The sequence below is a fragment of the Arabidopsis lyrata genome, assembly GCF_000004255.2.
Source record: "Arabidopsis lyrata subsp. lyrata unplaced genomic scaffold ARALYscaffold_8, whole genome shotgun sequence".
Classification (NCBI taxonomy): domain Eukaryota; kingdom Viridiplantae; phylum Streptophyta; class Magnoliopsida; order Brassicales; family Brassicaceae; genus Arabidopsis; species Arabidopsis lyrata.
Window position 1 is genome coordinate 15,155,100 of NW_003302548.1, and position 24,326 is coordinate 15,179,425.

Below are 24,326 nucleotides of genomic sequence, written 5' to 3' on the forward strand. Positions count from 1 at the left end.
CGGAATAAAAGTATCACTTAGCTCTGAAAGGAATTCATTTCCATTAGGTTATTAAAACACAAACTATCTCGAGTACCTAGTCCAAACAGGCAAACAATCTGACTAAGAATTATTGACATAAGTCTCAATACAATTACAAGTCATAGTCGGCTTCTTCCAATATTGAATCAAAGTTATAATCGCCGTCCTCCGTAATCAGCTCATCAAAGTCATAGTGGTCGCCGCCTTCAGTTGTTAGCTCATCAGAGTCCTAGTTGTCGCCTTCTTTCAGTAATGTCAATTGGTGTGGCAAATGAAAAATGATAGTTGCATAACCAAACGGGTCATCAGAGGTTGAATCATTGGAGAGTCTCAAATCTTTGAAACGCTTCGCTAGATTCCCGGCAAGCTTAAGGTTGAAACATTGGCGCAAATCGAGGTGTTCCATGTGAGGACAACTGTCAAGAATGGCGTTTAAGCCTGTTTTGGTTAGTGTTTCCCCACAAAGCTGGAGATGGCGTAGTTTAGGCATGCTTTCTGCAATTGCTATGGCATTAACATCATCACTAGAATTTAAGTAAAAGAGGCGGTTTAGTTTCAATGACTTCAGATTTGGACAAGACAGCCCTGCAAGTTTCAAAGACTCTCCTGACAATAACATTCCTGATACCTCAAGCTCTTCAAGCATTGGAAGTTTCACAACTGCTTGAACAAATCCCTCCTCTGTTATTTCAGAGCACATTGCGAGTCCAAGGCTTTTAAGATTACTTGACCTACAAGTAAAAACATAATAATCTTAGGTTAAAGAAGAAAAGGATCCTTTTTTAACAATCTGACCAAACACATATCTTATCACTTAAACCAACGTCAATACTCTAAAAAACACTCGGAGACTTGCATGAAAAGCAATCAAAACTAGAATAAGAGAAGAACCTCTCGGCGATGTAGGTAAGGAGAGAATCACTCCCGAAGTCCCCAATGTTGATCTCAAGCAAGCCACCCTGGCTACGGTCAACGGCATGACGACATATGGCCTCAACATCGTTCACCATTGGCTTGAAGTGACTCACGTTTCCCATGTCGATTTTACGCCACATTGATGGGTCTTTACAAACATGTCGCCACGATCTGCACACTTTCTGAGCGTTGTCCAGTATCTCAGTCACGCTAAGACGTTGCAGAATTAAACGTCAAATCCGTCGGAAGATCCACCCAGTTTCTTGGCTCTTCGTCTTTCATTAGCGGTGGCACGGAAGTAGAAGACGGCGAATCCATTTTTGAGGATCAAAATGTCAAATCTGTCAAAATATATAAGAAAGTCAAGTAGGTTTAGGCCTTTGATTGTCTGTAGATTCTTTGTAGCTTTTGGTTTTTGATTTTCCTAAAAAAAGTAAGTCCTTGAATGGTAGTAGATTCTAAAGTGGTTTTTAGTGTGCATAAATAGATTCCCCAAAAGTTAAGAAATATAAATTTTTAATTTTTTTTACCAATCATTGAAGAAAACAAATTAAAAACCCTTTTTTTTTTCCTTTTCTTGTTTTGTAATAGATAAAAATATGATTGGTTTGGACTTTCAAGACTTTTACTTTTAAAAAAAAAAGTTAAAAAAATTAAAAACTAATATCTATACCAGATTTTTTTTTGATAAAGAAAATCCATACCAATTACCATTCAAGTTTTGTTAAAAAAACTAAAATTTACACTAAAAGTTAAAAACCAAACACTCAAAAACCAAAAACCAATTTAAAAACTAACAAACATTCATTTTTCATTTGTAGCTTTTAAGTGCTTTTTTTTTTGTATAACCATTCGGATTCGTTGCAACTCCGATTTTGACAATTTTTTCTTATTAAATTTTTAACCATTTCACTTCCTAGAAAATGCATAGCTAGCTAATCCATCACCAAAACATGTCCTTTTATTATTGGGTTAAACTTTCACAATAAATATTTTTTTTATTAAACAACTAAGTACTATTAAAATTATTATTATTTAATTGCCAAAAGACTCAAGAGAGTCTCTAAACCTAACCAAAATGTAGATGCTTTAAGTACTGAAACAAAAACGTATATCCACTAGTTAGGTTCATATCAAAAGAAATTAGCCCGTCTCACAACTTTGATACCCTCGGAAAACTGATTCTCCAGATCCTCAACAAGGTCAAAATCGAAACAATGGCGTAAATCAAGATGTTCCAAGTTGGGACAATTGTCAAAAATGGCTTTTAAACCGGTGTATAATAATCCGCTCCCAAAAAGCTGGAGGTGGCAAAGACCGGGCATTGTCTCAGCGATTGTTAGAGCAACTTTATCAGCAGACTTCATGTAAAACTTGCCGTTTAGCTTCAACGTTTTCAGATTAGGACAAGGCTGACCTATACCTTTTATTAGCACTTCTCTGATACACCAAAATGAAAACTCAACTTCTTCAAGCAATGGGAATTTTTCCACTTCTTCGAAAATTCCAATCCTTGTTATTCCAAGGAAGTCGGAAACCCTAAGGCGTCTCAGATTACTTGACCTGCAATATAGAGTGATAAGTAATAATATGATCTTATTAGAACAATTCATTCAAAGAATCTTTCCTTGTACTTTAACAAACTTAGAATCCTAAACCATGTAGAGCATTTCATATCACTGAAACTACTAATGAAAAAAACCTAGAAATTGCATCAAACCCTAGAAACCTGTTGGCGATGTAAGTGAGGAGAGAATAGCTTCCTATGTCGACAAAGTTGATCTCCAGCAAGCCGCCACGGCTGAGATCGACGGCGTAACGGTACATGGCCTCGAAATCGTAGTGCAAGGCTTTGAAGTTTTTCGGGATTCGCAAGTCGATTTTATGCCACATCGATGTATCTTGGCAGACACGTCGCCACGATCTACACACTTTCTGACCGATGTTGAGTAACTCAATCACGCTAAGACGGTGCAGAATCGATTACATCCGGCGGAAGCTCCGCCCACTTACTATATTCTCCTCCGTTATTCATCGCCGGAAGCAAAACGGCGAAAAGGAGAGGAAAAAACTAAGAAAATAATTCATGTCTAATAAGCCCGATTCGAGAATTAATTATTGGGCCTCGGCTCACAATATTGTGACTACACAATCCATAAATGTAGCAAAAGCCCATTTGCATATTTCAAAGGCTATTCTATTCGATAAAATCATAATCTTTCCTACAAAATGTAAAAAAATGTGTAACAAAAATTGCTATATGTAATATTATATTGATAAATAGAAAATTTCCAAATTTATCCGAAAAATAAATAGAACCTTTACTATACAACCTCCAACTCCAATTCCAATAGATAAACAGTCTTAAACCCTAAGAGCACCCAAACACGAAAGCTGCAACATCGAACGACATCAATCTTCCCTTTGTTGCTTTCGCTCTCGCTCTATAGCAATTATGAGACCTCCCCACATAGGTAAGAACACTAAAGCCTTTTATTTTTTTACTTGTTCTCTGTTTAATTCGACCTAAAGTATAGCGTTTTGTTTGTTAACTCCAAATTAGTTTTATCAGTTATCACAATATCTCTAGCTGAATTTCTTGTTACGTAAACTGTTTTGAGTCTTCACTGCTTCAATCCAAGTCTAATGGGAGATTTAATAATACTCTCTTCTGAGTTCTGATTTCGGTTTTATGTATATAATTATGCCATCAGGACGTGGTGGTGGTGGTAGTGGAAGAGGTTTAGCCAGAGGCGGTGAAGGAGGTGCCATAAGAGGCCGTGGCAGAGGCCGAGAAAGTGGCCCTGGAAGAGTAAAAAGCCGTGAAAGTGAATCCGGAGGAATTAAGGGAGGAAGCAAAGTGTTAGTGACACCACACAGGCACGCAGGAGTGTTTGTTGCCAAAAGTAAAGCAGATGCTCTTGTCACCAAGAACTTAGTTCCTGGTGAAATCATTTACAATGAGAAGAGAATCTTTGTTCAGAACGAAGACCGATCTACAGTTGAATACAGAGTTTGGAACCCTCATAGGTCTAAGTTAGCTGATGCTATTACCACTGGTGTTGATAACATTTGGATCGTAAGTCCCATAACATCAATTAACAATCTCTTCTTCTTTTTTTCTTATGTTATTTAAACTAATGAATACTTGTTTCTTGAAATTGTAGAAACCTGGTGTTAACGTTCTTTACCTTGGTGCTTCTTCCGGATACACTGTATCTCATATCTCTGACATTGTTGGTCCTGTAAGTGTAACCTAAACCCTAACCTTTTAGATTGAGTTTTTGTTACTTATATCTGCTTTTCTGATTGATAGGAGGGATGTGTTTACGCTGTTGAGCATTCTCATATATGTGGTAAAGTTTTGATGAACATGGCGGAGAAGAGAACTAATGTTATACCAATCATTGAAGATGCTAGACATCCTGCCAAGTACAGAATGCTTGTGGGAATGGTTGATGTCATATTCTCTGATGTTAATCAACCAGATCAATCTAAGATATTGGGTCTCAATGCTTCTTATTTCCTCAAATCTGGAGGTCACTTTATGATCTCTATAAAGGTTTGTAACAAAAGTTTTGACCATTGATTCAAATCAAAAGCATTCTCTTTTTTAGTGTGGATTGTTTGGTTAACTCTAACATACTTGTTTCAGGCAAATTCTATAGACTCAACAATTGCAGCAGAAACAGTGTATCAGATGGAAGTGGAGAAGCTGCAAATGGAAGAGTTGAGACCAACAGAGATATTGCATATTGACTCTTGTGAGGAAAAGCATGCTTGTGTTTTTGGTGGATATCGCTTGCCTAGGAAGCAAAAAGCTGATACTGCTGTTTAATTAGGAATCCAACCTCTATACTTAGTTTGTGATTATTATAAGATTTTTCATATACATTCATGACGCTTTATTTATTAAAAAAAAAAGTTATTTGGTTTTCACTGATTTGTCTTCTAACTAGTATGAGTTTTAAGAAGTGGAGTTTTGCTAGAAACACATACATTTCGAGAATTCGAGTTGGATTTTGGCTTGTTTTTAAGAACTTGGAACTAACTTTGACGACGTCACATTGAATAATCTTGTTCATTGTGATTTGAGTTTTTCAATGCGATTTTAAAAGTTTGTTACTAATCATATGATTTTGTGGAAAGAAAGTGAAAATCTTTAGTTTTATTTAGTTACACTTACACCATATTTGATTACTACATGAATGTGTGGATAACAAAAAAAAAAAAAAATTGGTTGAATGAGCCATCTTATCTCTTCACGATTTATTTATTGTTTTTTTTAATCACATTGTTCAAATTAATGTGTTCCAAAATATATATTTGAACAATTTGATATTTATATTTTTTAGTTTTGCCTTTCAAATTTTGAAAACTTTTGTAATGAACTTTCATCCTTGAAAAAAATAAGACTGAATTTAAATAAATCATGTATGAATAAGGGAAAATAAAAAAATAGAACAAAATGTCAGAAGTGGGATTTGAACCCACGCCCTCTTACGAGGACCAGAACTTGAGTCTGGCGCCTTAGACCACTCGGCCACCCTGACTTTTTGATTAAATGCTTAACTAAAGGTACAAGTACATAAATTCTAGTTTCGATTCATTTCCACAAAATTGAAACACATTTTCTCTGTTTAAAAAGTAGTATATAAATAGACAAACAAAAAAATTATCTTAGCAAATATATAGAAAATTAAATCCGGATATTATGGTTCAGAAAAGTCTTAAGTAGTTTTATAAGTAGAGTTTCGTTAATGAGAATGTGGTGTTCCACATAGAACATATAGCTAGCTACTCTGTAATAAGTTTTTTGATGTAGCACTGAAAATTAAAGAAAACAAATGGTTGGACACGTGGAAAACAAATTGCAAAAGAAAGAAATTAAACAAGAGATATCGAATGAAATGTGTGGATTTCGTGTGGCGGTGGTAAGCTTTTCTATCAACTCCGTCGTCTAGAAGCGTGTGTGGCACTGTTAAAAGTAATTTTTTTCATTTATAACGTCTTTCTTTTTTGGGTTAACACAAGTAACATGTTCACTAATTATATGTTGTACAAAAAATACTTACAATTTGGTAAATTTAGAAAGAGAACCAGAACTTAATTACCGTAATCAAATCCAAAGCTATACCGTTCAAACTTGCTAATTAATTATATCTCTCTTCTCTTTTAATTTCTCATTTTGGAATTAGAAGGAAAAAAATTAACTTCCTCTGCTTCGAGATTCACCGCATTGATCCAAGAAGAGAACAACTCCTTCTTAAAACTCGTTCAGGTTCATCGGAAGCATTCGAATTCGTCCAATCAAATAGACTTCTGAGACTGAGCCTATTTGGGGGAAGAAGAAGAGTCATGGAGCTAATTATAACTCGTCCGAGTTGACTCATGTCTCGATAGTGGGTTTCGACGTGACTGAGTTGGATACTGAAAACTCGCTATCCGGGTTTATGGATCAAGTTCCGATAAGCTTGAGGAGATGGGCTTGTTACCCAATGCTGCTTGGTAGAGTAAGTCGCAGTTTCAAACACGTTATGCTTGTCGACGCTAAAACCTCATTGTTCATCGGTGACCCGTTAACCCGGATTCGTAACCGGAGCCCCGACGTAGTCCTCTTCTTCTACTCAAAATACAAGAAAGCCTCCGAGGTTAATCCGGCGATTTTGATCGGTGGAGCTAAAGGAATCAGGAGATTATCGAGCTCCATGCATACTCAGATTGTGAGAGCAAGAGCAAGTGCAACGATGATGATCAAGAAGAAGAACTCAGTTACGGAATCGGTTGTGTTGAGTCAACTCGTTGGGAATTTTCCATATGACTAAGAACTGAACTAGAACTTTCATATGACCAATGTTTGAGTGGGTAACTAAAAAATTGTTAAAAAAAAAAAAAAAAACTAAAAGAATGTAGTGCAAATGTGCAATATAATAATAAATTTTAACTAATTTTATAAATATATGGAATGACCGAATCAATATATAATTAGATATAATTAATTTGTAGAAATGTTTTCAAAAAGTTTTGGATTTTAAAATAAATAAAATAAAATAAACCACATCCTAAATACACCAAAAATAAAACGTAATCACAATGTGAAGCGATTCTTCACTTTTATGCATGCATGATTCCAAAGGCAGTACAGATAATAGTTTCAATGCCTTAATCATCCAAATAACCACACATTAAGTTGTTAGAATTATTGTAAAAAATATATATAAGTGCAAAACGCACTACACGAAACTAGATTCACATTCAGGCCCATATAATCTATGATCTATCTATTCCCCTTACAAAAAGTACAATTATATATACAGTAAAACCTCTATAAATTAATAATGTTGGGACCATGATATTTTATTAATTTATAGTGATATTAATTTATTTATAAATTAATAATTATTAATTTATAGCGTAAATTAATATTTATTAATTTATAGAAAGTTTTGTTTCAATTGTAAAAACTTTTTTTAAAAAATACGAGCTAAAACAATGTGATCTAACTAAGATTAATGTTTTGGATGTTATAAATTTTATAGTTTTAGCCTTAAACACTTAATATTTCGAAAAAAATAATTTATATTGACAATGAATAACAACGATTATAAAATTCACATATACAAACGATATACATAAATTCACAAAGACATCCATTGTTGTATTTTAAAAACATATACGACTATTAAAAAAAAATTATGCATATTCAAAATATGAAAACTTACAAAATTTTTTGGCTATTTCTATGGAAAACACTAAAACTATTTTTTGGAGTATATATATGTGTGAAAATTACATGATTATTAATTTATGATATTATTGGGACTATATTTTTATATAGGGATTTCAAAAAAATTATTATCTTATTATCTTATCGAATTTGGTTAATTTTTACATTGGCCCGACTCGGGACCGGCCAAATTTATTAATTTATCGTGTTTATTAATTTATCGAGTATTAATTTATAGAGGTTCTACTGTAGATATATTCTTATATTTCTCTAGTAATCATATCATTTAGCCATTATTGTTATTAAATATTTTTCTTTCGTGTAAAGAAATAAGGGACTTTTGCAAAAATGCCCCCTTTTCAATGCCACTTTTCAAAAATGCCTCTTCTTTAAAACCTTATAAAAAATGCTCTTAAAGATATAAGATTTACCCAAATATGTATGTAACATTATTAAAACATACACAAACTACATTTCTATGTATCTAAAATCTTATAAATACTTTATAAATACCTTATAAATGCATTTTAAATACCTTTAAAAACTTTTAAAATATCTTGTAAAACCTTTGAAAAACCTTAAAAAATCCTTTAAAATAACTTGTAAAACCTTTAAAAACACCTTATAAAACCTTATAAATACTTGGATCGAGTCTTCAAGTAGTAGTTACAATCCATAAGTATCTTATAAACCTAATAAAACTTTATAAAAATTTCAGATTTAAAAAGGAGCATTTTTGAAAATGGACATCTAAAAGGGGCATTTTTGAAAAGGGACACACCAAAAAGGGCATTTTTAACAATTTCCCAAGAAATAATAACTTTCAACTTCAGAGTCCAAACCATTTACGTTCGAACTTGGGTTTATATATGGAACAAAAATTTATCGCCAGGTGTGGTTTGTTCTAAATTTTGGGTGATAGGCCAAAAATTTACATGCTTTAATTGTTGATCGCATAATGATATAGTTGTCTACATATCTTAACCAACCAATATTAACTCAACATACATGAAGAAGATTACGTTATATACAAATACAACTAATAAAGCTGGAACTTCTTTATAACTCCGTATTTGTGTTAGCAACTCCTTATTATATATGGTGGAGAAGAGTCGAGTTAGGCAAGGCACAAGTAGGACACGTGGTGACCAAACTATGTTAAATTAAAAAGGGAACCATTAAGAAAAATAAAACTAAAGTAGTCGAGATTTAAAATATAAAATTAAGGTGAAAAGTATTATGGATGATATAGTTGCTAAGCGAATTTTATACTCATTAGGTTTTTGCCATCACGCAACCTACCAAGAAATGTCAAAAAAAACTTTATGTTGTGGTTTTATTTATGCGAGTTATTCAGAATTCTAGGAAAGCTTGGGATAAATGGTTAAAGTTAGAACATTAAGCACTTTGATCAAAAAAAAAAAAAAAAAGAACATTAATTAAGCACAAACCTATATGTATATTTTATCATTGCAGACAAGAGTTAAATGTAAATATGCAAAACATAATTTGCATTGTTAATATTTCTTCTATTTCATAAAGAGTGTCGTTCTGGAATTATTTTGTATTTTTTTTTAAATATCGTTTTACATTTTCAATGCAACTTTTGTAACGAATTTCTAAATTTGCTTCTTATCTAAAATTAAAAGCCTTTGTATTTAAATTATTAGGGATATATTAAATAAAGGTATATTTATATATTTAACTCATTTCTTAATATGTGTGAAATGTATCTAATGAAACTTTTTATGAAACAGAAAGAGTATTTAATAGTAGAATCAAAGCTGACGAATTCTCTTCTTTTTTTTGGTCATCACCAATTCTCGACCGTGATGTTCCCTAGCTATTGTCAATATAACACGCACAAATTCAATGTTTCACTGTTTCAACTCAGCGAAATTAAAGAGTTGTTAAAAAGAATGTTGAAACGTTTGGATTAATGAAAGCTAAAAGGTTAACGACCAATTAAAAATTATATATTAAATATTCTTTCCGGGGTTTTTTTTTACTAAATGTTTTTAAGAGAAAGAAAAACCATCTTTTCTTTCCAACAACTATGTAATACTATAAAAATATTCAATTTACATATTTCAGTAAATTACATAATTATTTTTTACCAGTAATAAATTTTTGTATCTATATTTCATTAGTATTTCAAAATATTTATTTAGGCTGTATCATGTTTAAATGCAATCAAAACTACGTCTTAATCTAAATTCAATATACCGGTAGAGTATTATCAGCCGGATCACATTATAAACTATATGTTGAAAAATATTAGGATCAACAATATCATATTTGCGTTTAAAACCAAAAATCTAATTTTTTTCATATAAGTTTGTGGTTCAAACCTTTTCTTAGAAAAGTGATGAACAAACTCATAACTCTTAGTTCCCAATAAATTATATTGTCAATCCTTGTATCTAAATATTTGCTTTAAATATTAAATAAGCAGCTTTTGGATTTTCGACAGGGCCAACAAGTTGTTTAAAGTGGCAATTTGCTTCTACAAGTTTGGGGGACCCGTAAAGGATCTGTGGAAAAAGAAGCACAATTGTGGCAGTCAGCCCAAATCGAGCTTCATCAAGAAAATAATGGTTCTGTGGATTTGGTAACTCGTTCTCGAGTGGGGATTGCTTCACTTGATTCGAATTATTCAGGATACCGTTGTTTTGTGGACGGATCATGGAAAGAAAGTGACAAGTTCTCCGGTACAGGATGGTTCTGTACATCATCAGACGGAGAGCCGCCAACCATGGGAGCTGCCAACCTCCGTCGAAGTCTATCTCCATTACATACAGAATTCGAGGCTCTTCTCTGGGCGATGAAGTGTATGATTGGTGCAGATAATCAAGACGTAGCTTTCCTTACAGACTGTTCTGATCTGGTGAAGATGGTGTCTTCTCCAACCGAATGGCCGGCGTTTTTAGTGTATTTGGAGGAATTCCAAAGCGACAAGGAAGAATTTTCTACTTTCTTTTTATCTTTAATTTCTCGTAATGCCAATGTAAAAGCGGATAATCTGGCACGAAAAGTTCGTACAGACCCGCTTCATATCACTTATGTAAACAACATTCCCCAGGAATGGCTCTTTTGAGCACTAATTAATTTCGGATGACAAAAAAAAAAAAAAAGTTTGGGGGACCCCTTCTCATAGGCAATTTGAAACCTAGCTAATTTTATTTTATTTTTCATCCATTTTCTTCTGCGTTATACAGACCTTGGCAAAGTAATGGAAGGTCAAGGTAGGGCTATTATAAAACCAAATAACCAATTATTGTTTCTTTTTGTTAAAAGAACGAGAAAATGAGAGCTTTATAAAATTCGAGTTAGCTTAGTATATGAGTATTAATATATACAATATGGTGCCGGCGAACCTTTTTTTCTCAAAGGTCAACGTGATTATGACCATATAAGAACATTATTTTCGTGCTAATGGCTATTAAAAAATTAATTCTTGCAACTCGAATAAGATAAATCTATGCCATAAATTGACCAATTAATATAAGACACAATTTAATACTTTTTCGTTATCAACATTTAATACGGTTTTCCAAATAAATCATGTTCTCTTTTGCTGTTTTGAATTGAGATTATGAACTAGTTTTTTTCTCACTTTAATTTTTGAATATATATTGACAAACGTTATATGAATGATTGCATGTATTATATATGTATATAACTCCATCTCTCAATACCGTATATATTATTTAATCACTCTAGAAGAAAAAGTTAGAGAACAAATAGTTTACTTACTACATTTTTTTTTTGTCATCTAAACTTACTACAATTTAAAAGTTGCATGGTGACACTGTTTTATGATTTATGGGAAGAGGTTAAAAAAAGAAGGGTACGAAACGGAAACATCGCACTTGCATGTGAAAACTCTCTGATGGTACTTTGAAACCCAAGTGGCATGTTTTCTTATTTTCTCCTATTTTTTAGGGCCTTCTTTTAAGTTCAATGGATATGCCGAAATTGAGTTCTTATTTTTTTTTTTTTGTCACGGAGATTTCCTAAACCATACTATGTATTACAATAGTAGGTAGAGATATATTAATTGTTATGTTGTGCTAGAGTTAGATTTGTTCAATCTTATTTTATAAACTCATTTCGTCTTATTTTTCATATTATTTCGTGGTTGGCAAAAGAAAAAAATGATTACTATATTTATTAACTATAATTATTTCATAAATAGAATTGAATTGAAGAATCATATTTTAATACAATACTAAATTAACTATCATGCTGGAAAATATACTTAATATGATAGTATTTATAGTATATGAATGGTGACATAGGAAAATACATTGAAGTGTGGTCTATCTACATTATCTGCATTTTGTAACCATTCATAATTTTTTAGAAAAATTTGTGAAAGCGGTTCTTAATAGTGATGTGCGGTTCAATTACAATGTAAATTTTTGTTTGTCATGTTTTACGCCAACCAAATTAGGGCGGTGGAACAAAAAGTTTCCATCATCCAAAACTTTTTAAATTTTTAAATTTAATAATTATTATACCGCACAAAATTATTATAATCGTTATTTAGTTTTTGTTTCGCTAGATCTACTTGATATGCAGTAATCACATTTAATTTGTTTGATCCGATTGAGTCTCATGTTTTGTACCGTCTATTCCATTGTACCATTCATGCTTTTATTTTAAATTTTTATTACTTTAGATTTTTAAAGCTATATTTAAGTAAATCTAAAGTTATTAATTTAAACATAAGGAGATAAATTACAAACTCACAGTTTGTTTTTTCTGTTTATATCTTTTGATAAAATTTAGAAAGCTACCTTGGCCCATTGGTTGACTAAGAGTTGATTAATGCTTCTACACTAAAGGTCTAGGGTTCGAGTCCCAGATATTGCGATTTATTATCAAATTTGCAGATTAATGGAGGCAAGTGTGCAGGAGATCTCCAGCGATGTACAATTATAGCCGTGCGCCAGGATTCTACGCAGATAAGGAAGTGTCGCCAGGTCGTGGATCATTGAAGGTATTCATCAAGATCATGAAGAAGGAAGTGTAGTCTGTCGTGGATCTACTAAGGGTTGGCAGAAATTGTCAGTTGTAGAATCGTCTATGTAACAATTTTTATAATTTGTAATTAATAATAAATATAGGGAAAAAAAAAGAGATAAAATTTGGAAAGCTCATAGTTGTTACATTATTGTTTCGAGAAAATGGATATTTCATGAATATGTTTAAGTAATAATCCCTCCGTTTTGTTTTACTTGTCGTTTAAGGTTTTCTAAGAAAAACATTAAATTTTCTGTTTTATCCTTTATTAATATATTTTATAAAAAAATTCATTGGCCGAAACATTAAAACAGTAGGAATAAAACTGAAATTTTTACAAAACATTTGCATCGAAAACCTAAAACGACAATTATTATAAAACAAAATATTAACTCTAAAATGACAAGTAAAACGAAACGGAAGGAGTAGTAATTTATTAAATTGATCTATAAATCAAATTCCATTAATTGTAAACACTGTAGAGAATATATGTTACCGTAATTGAGACTATTATTACCTGAATGTTATTAGAACAGTTATTGAGTACTATTTATTAATTTCTTCATAATGGTTAGTATTAATTTAAACGTACAATTTAATAACTCGAATTCAATTACGGTAACAAAAATATTATAGAATGTATCCGAGTTAAAAATAAGGAAAAAAGAAGAAAATTTTGCAAGTAAGTGACCGACACGTGGTGTATGATCCTAATTAGATTAGCCGGTAATCTTGTGAAGTAAGAAAAGAGAAAGGAAACAAAGGGTATCCACAAGACCCAAAGTATTTGAAAAGACCAAACTCAAACTCAGTTACAGACATACACACAGAATTTATAACGTAACAGACTGTGATCACAATCTAACGCCACAGATCTTTTCAATAACAGACACGTGTCACAATCATAGCTCATGGTTTCGTAAATGACAGAAAACATTCGGTTAGAAAACGGTGAAAACTATTGCCGTCGAAACAAGAAGACAGATGCAGGTGTTTGGGAGTCTCAATAACAAATCCTCACCGTCTGATTATTTTTTAAAGGTTATTAACGTAAATTTAAATATCTGATCGGACGGTTATAATGCCTCTTACTCTTTCCTTTTATATTTCGTCACTATCACCTCAAAATGCCATAAGAGAAAGCAACTTCTTCCTCTCTCTCTCTCTCTCTCTCTCTCTCTATTTCTCAGAGTATCTAATTTCTCTCTTCTCTCTTTCCATATTATCATGCGTTTCATTATTTGGTAATTTTTAAAAATTTGATCTCTTTCTTTATTTCTTTCTGAGCTTTTGAGAGAATAAAAAATGGAATCTGGTTTCTCCGGCGGCGGTGGTGGGTCGGATTTTCACGGTGGTGGTGGTAGATCTATACCTGGAGGTCCCGGAACTGTAATCAACGTTGGTAATAATAATCCTCAACCGACGTATAGAAACCAAATTCCTGGAATCTTCCTTGATCAGATCGGAAACAGAGTCTCCGCCGGTAATGGATTCGCCGGGAAACGTACTTTAGCAGATTTTCAAGCGGCTCAGCAATATCAACAGCAACAGCAACAGCAACAGCAACAACAACAACCGTTTTATAATCAAGCAGCTCTCAACGCTTTTCTTTTAAGGTCCGTGAAGCCTAGAAATTATCAGAATTTTCAATCTCCGTCGCCGATGATCGATCTCACGTCGGTGAATGATATGAGTTTGTTTGGTGGTTCTGGTTCTTCTCAACGTTACGGTTCACCGGTTCTCAAGTCTCAGACGCAGCAGCAGCAATCGAATTTCGGTTTATTTGGTGGGATCCGAATGGGATACGGGTCGGGTAATAATAACAACATGACGTTAACCGGCGTTCCTTGTATTGAACAGGTTCAGCATAACCGGGTTCATGAATCGGAGAACATGTTGAATAGTTTAAGAGAGCTAGAGAAACAGCTTTTAGATGATGACGATGAGAGTGGTGGTGATGATGACGTGTCAGTTATCACAAATTCAAATTCCGATTGGATTCAAAATCTCGTGACTCCGAACCCGAACCCGAACCCGGTTTTGTCTTTTTCACCGAGTTCTTCTTCTTCGTCTTCTTCACTATCTACAGCTTCGACGACGACATCGGTATGTTCACGACAAACGGTTATGGAAATCGCGACGGCGATCGCGGAAGGGAAAACGGAGATAGCGACGGAGATTTTGGCGCGTGTTTCTCAGTCGCCGAATCTTGAGAGGAGTTCAGAGGAGAAGCTGGTTGATTTCATGGTGACGGCGCTACGATCGCGGATTAATCAGGCTGAGAGTCTATCTTCTCCGGCGAGGGAATTGTATCGGAAGGAGCATTTAATCTCGACTCAATTGCTCAACGAGCTCTCTCCTTGTTACAAACTCGGTTTCACGGCGGCGAATCTCGCCATTCTCAACGCCGCCGGTAACAACGACGCAGGGATGATGATGTTGCACGTTATCGATTTCGATATCGGAGAAGGTGGACAATATGTTAACCTTCTCCAAACACTCTCCACGCGCCGGAATGGTAAGAATCAGAATCAGAATTCTCCGGTGGTTAAGATCACAGCCGTGACGAACAACGTCTACGGATTTTTGGTCGATGGCGGTGGAGAAGAGAGGTTGAAAGTCGTCGGAGATCTGTTGAGCCAACTCGGTAATCGACTCGGTATCTCCGTGAGTTTCAACGTGGTGGCGAGTTTACGACTCGGTGATCTGAGTCGTGAATCGCTCGGGTGTGATCCCGACGAGCCGTTGGCCGTGAACTTAGCTTTCAAGCTTTATCGTGTTCCCGACGAAAGCGTATGCACAGAGAATCCGAGAGACGAGCTTCTCCGGCGCGTGAAGGGACTTAAGCCGCGCGTGGTGACTTTAGTGGAACAAGAAATGAATTCTAATACGGCACCGTTTTTAGGGCGAGTGAGTGAGTCATGCGCGTGTTACGGTGCATTGCTTGACTCGGTCGAGTCGACCGTTCCTAGTTTGAATTCGGACCGCGTCAAGGTCGAGGAAGGAATTGGCCGGAAGCTAATAAACGCGGTGGCGTGCGAAGGAATCGATCGGATTGAGCGGTGCGAGGTTTTCGGGAAATGGCGAATGCGGATGAGCATGGCTGGGTTCGAGTTAATGCCATTGAGTGAGAAGATAGCTGACCGACTCAATAACGGAAACCTAGCTCACCCGGGCTTTACCGTTAAAGAAGATAACGGAGGTGTGTGCTTTGGTTGGATGGGACGGACACTCGCTGTCGCATCCGCTTGGCGTTAATTTCACACTCTTTTTTTTTTTTATTTATTACCATATTATTATTATTGTTGTTATTAACTTTCGAGGATTATTCTGATAATATTATCATGGGAGACTCACAAAAATGCCCCTTTTTTAATACCCCTTTTCAAAAATGTCCCCTTTGGATGTTCATTTTTAAAAATACCCCTTTTATGTACAAAATGACTAAATTACCCTTCTTTTAATAAAAGATATCATAAATATATAAGGAAATATAACAAAATTAGGTCCACAAAATACAAAATATTTTTTGGCGGGAAAAGTGATCCCCCAATTTTTCCCGCCAAAACACTTGTAAAAATTTGTAAAACCTTTAAAATACCTTGTAAAATTTTCCCGTAAAATTTTTTCCCGCCAAAAAATTTTTTTTGCGGGAAAAATGATTCCGCAATTTTTTTGGCGTTAAATTTTTGGCGGGAAAATTTTTCCCGCCAAAAATTTAAAAGGTATTTTAAAGGTTTTTTACAAGGTATTTATAAGGTTTTACAATGTATTTTAAAAGGTTTTACAACGTATTTACAAGGAATTTATAAGATATTATAAGATTTTACAAGCTATTATATAAGGGCTTAACAAGCGATAAGGTTTAACTCGATAGAAACACCTTTCATAACCCAAACAGCACATTGCGCGACCTTGTAAGAGGCTACGTTAAACCTTACAAAACACTTGTAAATACCTTGTAAAAAACCTTTAAAATACCTTGTAAATTTTTCCCGCCAAAAAAATTTCGCAAAAAAAATTGCGGAATCACTTTTCCCGCAAAAAAAATTTTTTGGCGGGAAAAATTTTTACGGGAAAATTTTACAAGGTTTTTAAAGGTTTTTACAAGTTTTTTGGCGGGAAAATTGCGGGATCACTTTTCCCGCCAAAAAATATTTTGTATTTTGTGGACATAATTTTGTTTCAAATAAGGGTAAAATGGTCATTAAAAATTAAAAGAGGGCAAACTTAAAAATGGACTCTCAAATGGGGCATTTTTGAAAAGGGGTATTGAAAAAGGGGCATTTTTAACAATTTCTCTATTATCATTGTGATTTTCCATTTCGAAAAGTGTATTAATATATTAAAAAATGGAGGATCGGAGGAGAAAAAGGGAAGGTAGAGGGTAGGAAATAGGAATCTTATGTAACAAAGAAAAAAAACTTTTATATTTTACTAATAATAAAAGAAAGAATGATTGGGTTTTGTGGAATTTCTTAAGGTTCTTTAATATTCTATATATAATATATCTTACAATCACTGTAGGCAGGCTATTTCGCAATGGCGGAAAGAATTAACGCCATATGGGCGGCAAACAATTGAAGAAATAAAATCGGAATTACATTTGGCCCAGAGAGATGATAGGAGACCACGAGAAGAGATTACAGAATTAACAATGCGGTTGAAAGAGGCTTACCGAGATGAGGAATTGTATTGGCATCAGAAGAGTAGAAGCTTTTGGATGCAATTAGGGGATAATAACTCAAAGTACTTTCATGCTCTAATAAAACAGAGACGGGCAAGAAATCGAATTACGGGACTACATGATGAAAACGGGATTTGGTCTGCAGAGGATAAAGATATTCAAAATATAGCGGTAACTTATTTTAAGGATCTGTTTACTACAACTAACCCTGAGGCTTTTGAGGAATCCTTGGCAGAAGTTCAACTTTTGATTACGGATCAGGTTAATAATTTTCTAACGGCACCCGCAACGGAGTGTGAAGTGAGAACTGCTCTGTTCATGATGCATCCGGAAAAAGCACCAGGGCCAGATGGTATGACCGCCTTATTTTTTCAAAGGCTTGGGTTACTATTAAAAAAGATCTTCTTTTTCTAGTTAACTCTTTTTTAGAAGATGGAATTTTTGATAAACGGTTAAATACGACTAATATCTGTTTGATTCCAAAAACGGAAAGACCGACACAGATGACGGAATTGCGGCCTATAAGTCTTTGCAATGTTGGTTATAAAATTATATCGAAGATTCTATGCCAAAGACTTAAGACGGTTTTACCAAAGCTGATTTCGGAGACACAATCGGCTTTTGTAGAAGGACGATTGATTTCGGATAATATTCTCATTGCACAAGAAATGTTTCATGGGTTGAGAACTAACCCGTCATGCAAAGGAAAATTCATGGCTATTAAAACGGATATGAGTAAGGCTTATGATAGGGTGGAATGGATTTTCATTGAAAAAGTATTAAGAAAATTGGGTTTTTGTGAAAAATGGATTAACTGGATAATGTGGTGTATTACGACAGTCCAATATAGAGTTCTCCTTAATGGACAACCTAGAGGACTAATAGTACCAGAGAGGGGATTACGTCAAGGTGACCCGCTCTCGCCTTATTTATTCATCCTCTGCACAGAAGTGCTAATTGCGAATATTCGGAAAGCAGAACGGGAAAAGTTAATTACGGGTATCAAAGTAGCAAATGCGAGCCCCTCGGTTTCACATTTGCTATTTGCGGATGATAGTTTATTTTTTTGCAAGGCTAATAAGGACCAGTGTGCGGTAATTTTGGGGATTTTAAAGAATTATGAAGCGGTCTCGGGACAGCAGATTAATTTTTTAAAATATTCGATTCAGTTTGGACATAAGGTAGATGATGATATCAAAGAAGAAATCAAATCTACCTTGGGGATCACTAATATCGGTGGCATGGGTTCTTATCTCGGATTGCCGGAAAGTTTGGGTGGTTCTAAGACAAAAATTTTCTCTTTTGTTAGAGATAGATTACATACAAGAATTAACGGATGGTCGGCCAAATTTTTATCAAAAGGTGGAAAAGAAGTGATGATTAAATCGGTAGCTGCTGCATTACCAACTTATGTTATGTCGTGCTTCAGATTACCGAAAACAATCACTTCTAAACTTACTAGTGCGGTTGCTAATTTTTGGTGGAGTTCAAATGGTGATTCCAGAGGTATGCACTGGATGGCATGGAATAAATTGTGCAATAGTAAATCGGAAGGAGGACTAGGATTTCGGAATGTAGACGATTTTAATTCAGCTTTATTAGCAAAACAATTATGGCGGTTGATCACGGTTCCAGATTCTCTTTTCGCGAGGGTTTTTAAAGGGCGATATTTTCGGAAATCCAATCCATTGGAAAACATAAAATCATACTCTCCATCATATGGATGGCGGAGTATGTGTTCAGCTAGATCTCTGGTTAATAAAGGACTTATTAAAAGAGTCGGATCTGGGACATCCATCTCAGTTTGGGAGGATCCCTGGATTCCAGCTCAATTCCCGAGACCAGCAAAAAGTAATGGTTCATTTGTTGACCCATCTTTAAAAGTTAACAGTCTTATAGACAGTCGATCAAACTTTTGGAATATTGATCTCTTAAATGCGATCTTTGATCAAGAAGATGTCGGGCTAATAAGTGCCCTACCTGTGGGTGCGCCAACTAAGGAAGATACTTTGGGTTGGCATTTTACAAAATCAGGAAAGTACACAGTTAAGTCAGGATATCATACCACACAGATAGAAAATTCGGAGACCAATTTATCCTTTATTGGCCCAGATATCAAAACGCTAAAAGCACATTGTTGGCAAGTGCAGTGTCCACCTAAGGTCCGCCATTTTTTGTGGCAAATCTTAACGGGTTGTGTACCGGTTACAGAGAATTTGCGGAAAAGAGGTTTTGATTGTGACTCAGGGTGTGCTAGATGTGGCGCATCAGAGGAAACGATCAATCATACACTCTTTCAGTGCCATCCTGCACGACAAATTTGGGCGCTCTCACAGATTCCTACGGCTTTGGGGAATTTTCCCTCGGAATCTATTTTTGCGAATTTGGATTATTTGTTTTGGAGAATACCTTCAGAATTCGATTCATCAGCTTTTCCATGGATTATTTGGTATATTTGGAAAGCAAGGAATGAAAAAATATTTGAAAATGTAAATAAAGACCCATTAGAGGTATTACGGTTAGCTGAAAAAGAGGCGCAATTGTGGTGGACAGCTCAATTCGAGCTTCTTAATGAAAATCATGGTTCTGTGGATTTGGTAACTCGATCTCGAGTGGGGGATGCTTCACTTGATTCGAATTATTCTGGATACCGCTGTTTTGTTGATGGGTCATGGAAAGAAAGTGATAAGTTCTCCGGTACAGGGTGGTTCTGTACATCATCAAATGGAGAGCTGCCAACCTCCGTAGAAGTCTATCTCCACTACATACAGAAGTCGAGGCCCTTCTTTGGGCGATGAAGTGTATGATTGGCGCAGATAATCAAGAGGTAGCGTTCTTTACAGACTGTTCTGATGTGGTGAAGATGGTGTCTTCTCCAACCGAATGGCCGGCGTTTTCAGTGTATTTGGAGGAGTTTCAGAGCGACAAGGAAGAATTTTCAACCTTTTCTTTATCTTTAATTTCTCGCAGTGCTAATGTAAAAGCGGATAATCTGGCACGAAAAGTTCGTACAAAACCGCTTCATGTCACTTATGTAAACAACATTCCGCAGAAATGGCTCTTCTGAACACTATTTAATTTCGGACGACAAAAAAAAAAAAATATATATCTTACAATCACTAAGATATCACAGAATATATGCCTTAAAAGATAGTAATATCTGAGGAAATTTTGTAATATAATAGAATCTCGCAGGTGTAGCATTAACAACTTGACAAATAATGTGATTCTTAGACATCATACCTTCTAATTATTTTATTAGACTATAACAAGCGAATTGTACTACATGGCAATGTAACTTATCATGCTGGATATGAAATTCTTTCTAACAAACATACATAATGTATTATATATATGCGTGTGATAAATAATTATGATTGGACTTAGTTTTAGCGTGAGTGAATATGTTGGTGAGAATATAATTAAACAATATATATATATTTTTTTACATCTTTGGATCGACAAGGCCCGATCCATAGCCAATCCCTACTATGCGGGGTAACACGACTTAGTGGAGTCGAACTCCGGTGAAAAAGGCGAAGTCAAATAGATTTAACCACTTGACTAAATGCATATCTCCAATTAAACAATATATATTTTGGAAATTAGAGGAAACAAATGATATGGTGACTTTTATGGTCATGGACCTTATAGTTCAATTATTTAAACACTAATAAAAGTTGGCGTTGGATGGGTCCATCTCCAATGGCATTCGATGTTCTTATTTTATATTATGCTTATAAAGTATCCATCTTTACGCAGACTTGTAAAATCCGTGTCCTTGGAATATTTTAAAAGCATATATGAAATATATACAAACTTGGTCATTAGAAAAGATAATATTATTATTGTTTGGTGCAAGCTGTTTGCGGCTAAAATTATGCAAAATCTTTTTGAAAGACCCTCTCTTCTTAATCTCTTGTTGGTTAATTAAGATTCATTTCTTTCTAATATACGCAACTAATACCGTGTTGAGTGTTTGATTGGGTTGCTATTAGCTTTTTTGCCAAGGAAAATCACATAGATAAAATTTGAGCCATGATTTCTTCATAGAGAAATTGGGATAAAGTTTTGATCAAGTATGTAATATTACCAAATATATGGGTGATGATTTAGTGGTTAGTGAAAAGAGTTGGTTTTATATATTAATTCTCTAAAGAGAAGACGTGTGTTGTATCATGATATTACTAATCGCTTAATGCCTTAATCCCAACCGATGGAAATATATACAGATCTCGGTCCTAAATCTAGAAGTTATAAACAAAATAGTAAAATACTACTAACGATGATGAATAATCCATGTTATGGAGTATATATTAGTAAACATATTCACATACTATGAAATGAAGAAGGAAAAAACATTCATTAGTAATTCGTTATCAGAAATTAATCAGATCTAATAAAAATCTAAAGGCGATAGTCAACTGCACCGTCAGTTTGTTATCTTGTATAACTCAAATCGAGTAAACTGTAAATCAAGTGTTAAATAAGTGTATTGTTTTATAATAAATGGACAAAAAAAAAGAATTTTCATTTATTCATTCGAAATGCCATGAGGTCTTAACACTTCCTGGTCCTATCTGAATTTGTGATGTAACCAACTTTCGCGATGACGACATTACATTATACATTCATATGAAATAAATGAAGAACAACTTTATATTCATTTAGTTAGAGAATTTTAATGATTTTTTTTTTTTAAAATAAACTGAAAAGTTCATTTATGACAACTCACACATCTTATGCAGTTGTCGTTGGTATATCTTTCACTTGATCTGAAGTACCTAGCTGCAAGAAAAGAAAGTAACAAAAGGCTTACACACGCTTGCAATAAATGTAAGATGGTTAGAGAAATGCATGTAGATATGGTTACTATGTTGCCATGTAGGGCCTAGTGCATTATACTATTGGACCACTAAGTTAATATTCATAAGAAAATATGCGATATATTTCAATATGATTTGGTGTGGTTCTTCTTCAAATATATTATAGAAAATATAGAGTATTTGAAAACAATTTCTTTTTAAAGGGATCAAGCATGAAGCAACATAATACAAAAGATGGCTCTTGTTGAAAGGTAAATCAAGCATGAGTTTCTCGAGAGTTTTCTAATGGTTAGTTTTTAATAATAGTTTACAAAATAACTTATTTATATCAATGTGGATCGAAGTAATTTTCTTGTATCATAAAAGTAAATTATTGTTGCTTAAAAAGCTAGAAAAAAATCAATTTTTTCTTTTCTTAATATTATGATAACAACTAAACAAGTACAAGATCAAAAAAGGGATATACAGTACGTCTCTGTTAGGGCATTAGTGGGCCATCTTGGGCTTCCAATTTTCTTCTTCTAATTATCCTCGGGTGGGCTTCTTGATTCAAATTGGGTTCTCTTTTGTTTTGTTAGTTAGTGTGTCAAAATGGGACTATTTAGCCAACCAGACCTTAATGGTAATTTTATTCTCATGCATTTAATTTTTTTTTTTTAATTATCGTGACATAGTTTTTAGTTTTTACCATTCATTATAAAGAATGAAAGATGCATTTTGTACCAAAATTTTTTTAATTGATATTTTTAATTGGGGGCAACCGATATTTTTAAAAAATATATATTTCAGTAACATAAAACTAAAATTATTGTTTATGTGTTATTATTGATGCATAATTTTATAATACTATTCAAAAAGTAAAACGAATACAATTTTTCTATTCAAAACTTCTATATATGTATATATATAAAGAAACTAATTTTTAAATCATAGAAGTTTAAACAAATCAAAATGTAATATTTAATAGTTTTTATATTTTTAATTAGCATCTTTAGTTTGATTTAAAATTTTAAACAAGTCAGAGCGTAAATTTTAAATTTAAAACATTTTATTTTACTTTTTATATAAAAACTCAAATATTTGGAAACCAACACAAAGAAATATTATAATTTCCATAACTACATACCACCAAAGTTAAGAGAGACCTAATTTTCGAGTACAAAGAAAAAAGATATTATGGTGTCTCTGTATTTAAATTATATTGTTATTCAATTTTGTAAAGAAATTAGCTAAGTTAAAAGGGAAAGAACATTGAGAATTATTTAGTTACCTTTTTCAGTTAACGTTAATTTAGTTAATTGGAAAACACAAATTTAAAAGGGGCAAGAGGGATTTTTTAATAAATTTTAATAAATTTTTAATAAATTTTAATAAATTTTTAATAAATTTTAATAAAAATCTCCCAAGCCCATTTGGGAGATTTTTAATAAATTTTAATATTAAAAAAAAAAAAAAAAAAAAAGAGGGATTTTTTATGGGGCAATTAAACTATTCCCTTAAAACTTCTTAAAGATCTCAAATTTTAAGGGAAGCAACTGCCCCCATATCAGTCAACATAGAACACTCTTAAATAACAATTAGAAAACTCTTAAATAACAAATAGAAAACTCTTGTACTAGTCTCGCACACATAATCCACCTTCCTTCGTGTTAGTAATTCATCGTATCCCACAACATATATTTAAGTGTTTATTTTTTTCATATTTGTTAGTACGAAAAGGCTCATGTTATGTAAATAAACACTAATTTTCTACACTAACTTTTGTTTCGTTTGATAATCAGACAAAAAAGCTGCAAGTTTAATCTATCTTATATGCTTTGTATACAGGATATTTTTCGGATTCGTACTGAGTTCTATCCCTTCTTATTGAGCTGTTTTTACGGTGATATGGAAGCGATTATTGCTATCTATTTTATGCTAAAAAAGGCTTAGAGTACGTCCAACGGTCTGAGATCCAAAGAGAAGAAGATCACCCCTTTCATGTTACTTGCAGCGGACATGTACCTCCACGTATGCCATCAGCCCTGGGTTACATCGGGGAGGTGGTGCCTCTCCAATCACTTGAAGAAGCACTTGAACTGCTGAAAAAGCATCTAGTCGCTGCCTCCATGCCGGTATTTGA

At 33.8% G+C, this 24,326-nt stretch overlaps 5 protein-coding genes and 1 non-coding gene across 7 annotated transcripts; 3 read left to right on the forward strand and 3 right to left on the reverse strand.

The window, feature by feature from the left end:
- Positions 1 to 17: 17 nt before the first annotated feature.
- Positions 18 to 1,485, reverse strand: LOC9300253 (putative F-box/LRR-repeat protein 23). The gene is given in 3 exon segments (XM_002865869.2): positions 18 to 752; positions 913 to 1,167; positions 1,169 to 1,485. Coding segments are annotated over 3 exon segments (843 nt in total). The 5' UTR covers positions 1,255 to 1,485; the 3' UTR covers positions 18 to 250.
- Positions 1,486 to 1,969: 484 nt separating this feature from the next.
- LOC9301990 (putative F-box/LRR-repeat protein 22) lies at positions 1,970 to 2,950 on the reverse strand. Its single transcript, XM_002865870.2, has 2 exons — positions 2,666 to 2,950; positions 1,970 to 2,499 (listed from the first exon to the last, which is right to left on the reverse strand). Exons 1-2 carry the CDS (start codon positions 2,827 to 2,829, stop codon positions 2,070 to 2,072), a joined length of 594 nt encoding a protein of 197 aa, XP_002865916.1. The 5' UTR covers positions 2,830 to 2,950; the 3' UTR covers positions 1,970 to 2,069.
- Positions 2,951 to 3,149: 199 nt separating this feature from the next.
- LOC9301991 (putative rRNA 2'-O-methyltransferase fibrillarin 3) lies at positions 3,150 to 4,926 on the forward strand. Of its 2 annotated transcripts, XM_002864131.2 has the most exons (5): positions 3,150 to 3,410; positions 3,651 to 4,015; positions 4,104 to 4,181; positions 4,253 to 4,498; positions 4,592 to 4,926. In XM_002864131.2, the coding sequence occupies exons 1-5, from the start codon at positions 3,392 to 3,394 to the stop codon at positions 4,772 to 4,774; spliced, it is 891 nt and encodes a 296-aa protein (XP_002864177.1). In that variant the 5' UTR covers positions 3,150 to 3,391; the 3' UTR covers positions 4,775 to 4,926. The 2 variants fall into 2 exon arrangements, with proteins under 2 accessions (XP_002864177.1, XP_020871124.1); XM_021015465.1 differs by having other exon boundaries at positions 3,150 to 4,015.
- A 479-nt stretch (positions 4,927 to 5,405) lies between these two features.
- On the reverse strand, positions 5,406 to 5,489 carry TRNAL-CAA. Its single transcript has one exon. It is a non-coding gene; the product is annotated as a tRNA-Leu (tRNA).
- Positions 5,490 to 6,115: 626 nt separating this feature from the next.
- Positions 6,116 to 6,797, forward strand: LOC9300254 (the record flags this gene model as incomplete). Its single annotated transcript, XM_021015778.1, is given in 2 exon segments — positions 6,116 to 6,250; positions 6,252 to 6,797. Coding segments are annotated over 2 exon segments (645 nt in total), but the record flags the coding sequence as incomplete, so codon positions are not given.
- A 7,037-nt stretch (positions 6,798 to 13,834) lies between these two features.
- Positions 13,835 to 16,067, forward strand: LOC9300255 (scarecrow-like protein 8). The gene has a single exon (XM_021012919.1). The coding sequence runs from the start codon at positions 13,997 to 13,999 to the stop codon at positions 15,947 to 15,949; it is 1,953 nt and encodes a 650-aa protein (XP_020868578.1). The 5' UTR covers positions 13,835 to 13,996; the 3' UTR covers positions 15,950 to 16,067.
- Positions 16,068 to 24,326: the final 8,259 nt, after the last annotated feature.

Bases quoted from the DNA above. Each gene is read 5' to 3' on its own strand.
- LOC9301990 (XM_002865870.2), bottom strand. From the start codon at position 2,829: ATGTGGCATAAAATCGACTTGCGAATCCCGAAAAACTTCAAAGCCTTG. The intron at 2,500-2,665 runs GTTTCTAGGGTT...TCTATATTGCAG, and splicing joins CTCACTTACATCGCCAACAG to GTCAAGTAATCTGAGACGCC.
- LOC9301991 (XM_021015465.1), top strand. From the start codon at position 3,629: ATGTATATAATTATGCCATCAGGACGTGGTGGTGGTGGTAGTGGAAGA. The intron at 4,016-4,103 runs GTAAGTCCCATA...TTGAAATTGTAG, and splicing joins GTGTTGATAACATTTGGATC to AAACCTGGTGTTAACGTTCT. The intron at 4,182-4,252 runs GTAAGTGTAACC...TCTGATTGATAG, and splicing joins TCTCTGACATTGTTGGTCCT to GAGGGATGTGTTTACGCTGT.
- LOC9300255 (XM_021012919.1), top strand. From the start codon at position 13,997: ATGGAATCTGGTTTCTCCGGCGGCGGTGGTGGGTCGGATTTTCACGGT.